This window comes from Sinocyclocheilus anshuiensis, unplaced genomic scaffold (assembly GCF_001515605.1).
Source record: "Sinocyclocheilus anshuiensis isolate Anshui unplaced genomic scaffold, SAMN03320099.WGS_v1.1 scaffold2189, whole genome shotgun sequence".
In the NCBI taxonomy this organism is placed as follows: domain Eukaryota; kingdom Metazoa; phylum Chordata; class Actinopteri; order Cypriniformes; family Cyprinidae; genus Sinocyclocheilus; species Sinocyclocheilus anshuiensis.
In genome coordinates this window covers 69,507-74,369 of record NW_015552704.1, presented here as the reverse complement: position 1 = coordinate 74,369, position 4,863 = coordinate 69,507, and the positions used below count along the sequence as shown (strand labels likewise).

Below are 4,863 nucleotides of genomic sequence, written 5' to 3'. Positions count from 1 at the left end.
ACATCGTGACGTAGACATGTGGGGGCGTGTTTGAACGAGGCCTTTTAGCCCGGTCTGGATCAGCCTTCTCTTTTAGATAGAATAAATCCTTTTGTGGGAGACTTTGAGCTTTGTAACTCTGCAGATCTTACACATGCACAAATAGCTACATAAAGGAAAAATAGAAATCGCATCATATGACCCCTTTAAATCATCATTAAAGGTTCAATCAGAAACTTCTTTGCTTGTTTCAGTTCTAATCCACTTCCTGGTATTTCTTATCTCAGGTCATGAATTCTTTCCTGCTTTCATTCATTTATCACCACATGTTCACATCTGCAGAATAATCAGAATCAGCAGCATTCCTAACGCTCTTAACAAACATGTATGTTTAAAAATGAATCATGTTTTAATAAATTTCATTTAAGCATGCAAGGTATGCCTCACAAAACCAACATTTCCCTAGGATTACTTTTGTTCATAAATGTACACTGGCATTTAAAACTTCTATTGTTAGGGAACTTTGCTTTTACATTGTTTAGATACACCATTCAAAATTCCAATGCAGGCCAGTAAGCTAGCAGGGGGCGCAGGGTAGAAGGGTGTCACAGGGGACATGGAAACGGCTATAAGGGTGTTACAGCTTGTCTCTCAGTGGCCCTTCCGTCTGAAAGAACAGCCTGGACTCTCTCATATCTTTGCCTCACATAATAGCCAGCAGGCAGGAGGGTGTTTTTGTTCTGAAGGAGAAAGGTTTCAGGATGTTGCTGCTCAAAAACAGTAGAAGTGGCTTCCTGCTGGGGGAAATGATCAAAAATCCCGACAAGCCCGTCGTTGGACACGGCAGAACTTTCCACTCTAATGCATACACAGGTTCATGCACATGTGGTGGAGATGGACATGCAGAAGACGCTCTCCGGACTAGGTGAGAATATTTATCTTTTTAACGAATATAACCATAGGTACTGGAACAACCAGTCTGTTAATTGTTGTGGAATCTTATGACAGACGTTTATTTTATAGTGAAATGGTATCGTGTGACATTTCTGTGTTCTACTCAGGTTGCTTAACTATTGTCTGAGGTGATTGGGAGGAGTGGTTCGATTCAACATGTACAATTAACATTTTGAGGATTCAAATGTCATGGACAAGTTGCAACCATAGAAACCATGCTTCTGAGTAAGTCACCATTCATCTGCATAATATATATTAAAGAACAACTAGAGATGAAAAGTATTATATTTTTGTCTGATGTTGAAATTTTTTCATGTTATGTTCGATATTAAAATACGGGTTTGTCTGAATAAATAAAAAAACACTAAAAACTAAAATCATTCATTTTAAGTGAATTTAAACATTACAACATTAAAAAACATCATCATCACACAATTTTTCAAATGTTTTTAAAGTAAATTTTATTGCATTTATTTGATTAATTAATACAGTAATTTATTCCTGCTAAGCTAAATTTGCAGCATCATTACTACAGTCTTCAGTGTCTCATGATTCTAATAAGCTGATTTGCTGCTCAAGAAACATGTATTTTTCTATATTTCATTTTTTCTTTATAAAATGTATGTTTTGAATGTTGAAAACAGCTATTCTGCTTAATCGTTTTGGGAAAACATGTTTTTTTTTTTTTTAATTCTTTGATGTATAAAAAGTTTTTTAATACAGCATTTATTTGAAATAGAAAACTTTCGTAACAATGTAAAAGTCTTTAATGCCACTTTTGATCATTTTAATGTGTCCTTGCTCAATAAAAGTATTAATTTATTAAAATAAAAAAGTCTTACTGACCCCAAACTTGTGAATGGTAGTGTATATTAATTTACTAAACATTACATTTTAAATGTTGTTAAATTCTTAGTGTTTTTAAAGATTCACTCTGTGTGTTAGAATTGATGATAGCAAAGGTAATCTAATATGGCATATGAGCATGAACAGTTAAATATCCAGTATAAACCAATATATGCCCCAATACTGATTCATACCAATGAATGTGTTAAAAAAGTTTAATATCTCATGATTACCAATATGGAACTGATATATTGTGCATTCCTACTGGTAACTTATTTGCAGGCCAGGACTGGTCATCGGGAGTACCGGGAGAATTATTTGGCCCGCTGGCCTGTTTTTTTTTTTTTTTTTAGTTATAATTATTATTGTTAATATTTTATATTTATGCCTTCTCAATGTACCAAAGTGATCATTTCCGATTTTTTCATTAGATAATAAATCGATAATAACATAGGCGGGGTTTAGGTGGGCTGGGGGGGAATGATTTTGTCTGAGCTATGAATAAAATATAAAAATTAAAGAATTCACATTTTCTCATTAGGGCCCAAGCCACTAAGGTGCAGGATTTCCTTTAGGATTTTTTTTTTTTTTTTTCACTACCGGGGCTTTTTGGGGGCCTTAACATGCTCAAAAACTCTTGAAAAGTGGCACACATGTTGGAATCTGCGGCCATTAGGATGCCGCAGAGGCTGGGACCCAGGCGTGGCACAGGGGCTCTGTGATAATCATCTATAGCGCCACCTTTTGAAAAAACTTGGGGGGTTAGTTTTAGCTACAGACGCCACACTCGGTACATACATTGTTCTCATCAAGACGGACAACTTTCTAATTTACAGTCATCAGCCACGACCAACAGGAAGTCAGTTATTTTGCTTTGAATGTGGATTTTTGGAAAAATCAGGCAGTGGAATTTTAGATACTCTGTCCAGGAGAAACAAGCAATTCACACCAAACTTTGTCTACATGATGCCAATATACTGAAGATGCTAAATTGCGAATGGATATTTGATATCTTGAACGGTGTTGCAATGGCGATTTATTAAAGTAACAGTAAAAAAAGATAGCAGTAATTTTCTTATATTTTTTAAAGTGCAGCTTCCAAACACTTCAAAACTTTTTACATACAGAGAACAAGTCATTCTGAGGAAATATGCATAGTTTCACGACTTTACAACGCTTTAAGGGTAACAGAAAATTAAAAAAAACTATCAGACATCTGATCTCACTCTTAAAACATCTTTTAAACATCTCTTTAATCACCAGAAAAAAAATAATCAGTCATTTTTTGTTGTTGTTGGTGGTGTTTTTCTTTTTCTTTTTTTCATTACAGCTTAAGAAATCTTTAAGGCATTATCCTTTTCTGTCAGTTTGAGGGACAAAAAAGTACTAGAACCAGTTAATTTGTAGGGCACTGACAACATAATTTTATATAATTATGTTAATAATTATGTTAATTAGAACATTAAAAAAGATCTAATGATACATAAACGTGGACTTATACATTTTTGTGCTGCAAATAATAATTTTACACTCATGTGATACTGACCTATGACATCCCGTGACATGACATTCATCTGAATTTACATCATCTCATGAATGTAACATTAAAACAGTTCAGCTCACAGATGAAGACTAAGCTGTAATGAAGGCAAAAATATTTCACAAATATTATCGATCAATAAAATAGTTAAAAAATGCTTATAAATCATTAAAGGTTTTGGTAACACTTTAAAATAAGGTCTCATTTGTTTACATTAGTAAATGCATTTACTAACATGAACTAACAATGAACAATATATTTTCACAGCATTTATTAATGTTTGTTGATGGTAGTTAATCAAAATGTTCATGTTAATTCACAGTGCATTAACTAATGTTAACATAAAACAATTTTAATAATGTTTAAGCTTTGAATATTAACTAACATTAATAAATGCTATATAATTACTGTTCATGTTAATTAACATAGTTAATGTTAATAACTGAAACCTTATTGTAACGTGTTACTCAAGTTTTATATATTGTTCTGTGTGTGTGTTTCACAGTCTTGATGGTTTGGATTAACCCTTTAATTGCCGTATGCCTTAAAACCAGTCTGCCAGAGGGTAAATGCATGTACCCGCTGGGCACAGTTTTCCTGATGCCACCGGGGTGGCGTTTGCACTGATGGCTTGGGCCCGCCATTGCTGCTTGCGGCTATATTAAGGTTTTGGTAACACTTTAAAATAAGGTCTCATTTGTTAACATTAGTAAATGCATTTACTAACATGAACTAACAATGAACAATATATTTTCACAGCATTTATTAATGTTTGTTGATGTTAGTTAATCAAAATGTTCATGTTAATTCACAGTGCATTAACTAATGTTAACATAAAACAATTTTAATAATGTTTAAGCTTTGAATATTAACTAACATTAATAAATGCTATATAATTATTGTTCATGTTAATTAACATAGTTAATGTTAATAACTGAAACCTTATTGTAACGTGTTACTCAAGTTTTATATATTGTTCTGTGTGTGTGTTTCACAGTCTTGATGGTTTGGATTAACCCTTTAATTGCCGTATCCCTTAAAACCAGAATGCCAGAGGGTTACTGTAAATGCATGTGCCCACTGTGCACCGTTCCCCTGATGCCACCGGGGTGGCGTTTGCACTGATGGCTTGGGCCCGCCATTGCTGCTTGCGGCTATATTTTTATTTGTATTATCTTATTATTGTAGTAGATAGAATAAGCAGCCTAAGTTTTGGGCTAAATTAATTAGCCTATTTAAGCCCCATATCCTCGTGAGTCGCGACCATAGACAAAAACATGGACGTAGTGTCCGTGACGTCACCCGTAGGTTTCTAAAGAGCGTTTTTGTAGCTCAAAGTGGGCGGAGCGGGCCGTCGCCATCTTGGCAGCTCGTCACCGCGCGTCACTCCCGGATAATCAAAAATGGGCAAAGAGGCGGGAGCTGTTTGCTGACACCACACCCACCTAGCTCGACGGTGGTGACAGCAGCGGCAATCCACCTGCCACTCAAGTGGCCACGCCCTTAATTATGCAGAACTTTAAGGCTTAATATAATTTAAACGG

At 34.9% G+C, this 4,863-nt stretch overlaps 1 protein-coding gene across 1 annotated transcript in view; it reads left to right on the top strand.

Annotated features, from left to right (window-relative positions):
• The first annotated feature begins 1,037 nt into the window (after positions 1-1,037).
• LOC107667731 (probable G-protein coupled receptor 132) overlaps positions 1,038-4,863 on the top strand; it is an 11,449-nt gene continuing 7,623 nt past the window's right edge. The window contains exon 1 of the mRNA XM_016459453.1: positions 1,038-1,158. Within this exon, the coding sequence (XP_016314939.1) occupies positions 1,149-1,158 (10 nt within the window). The 5' untranslated portion in view covers positions 1,038-1,148. The remainder of the gene's footprint in view (positions 1,159-4,863) is intronic.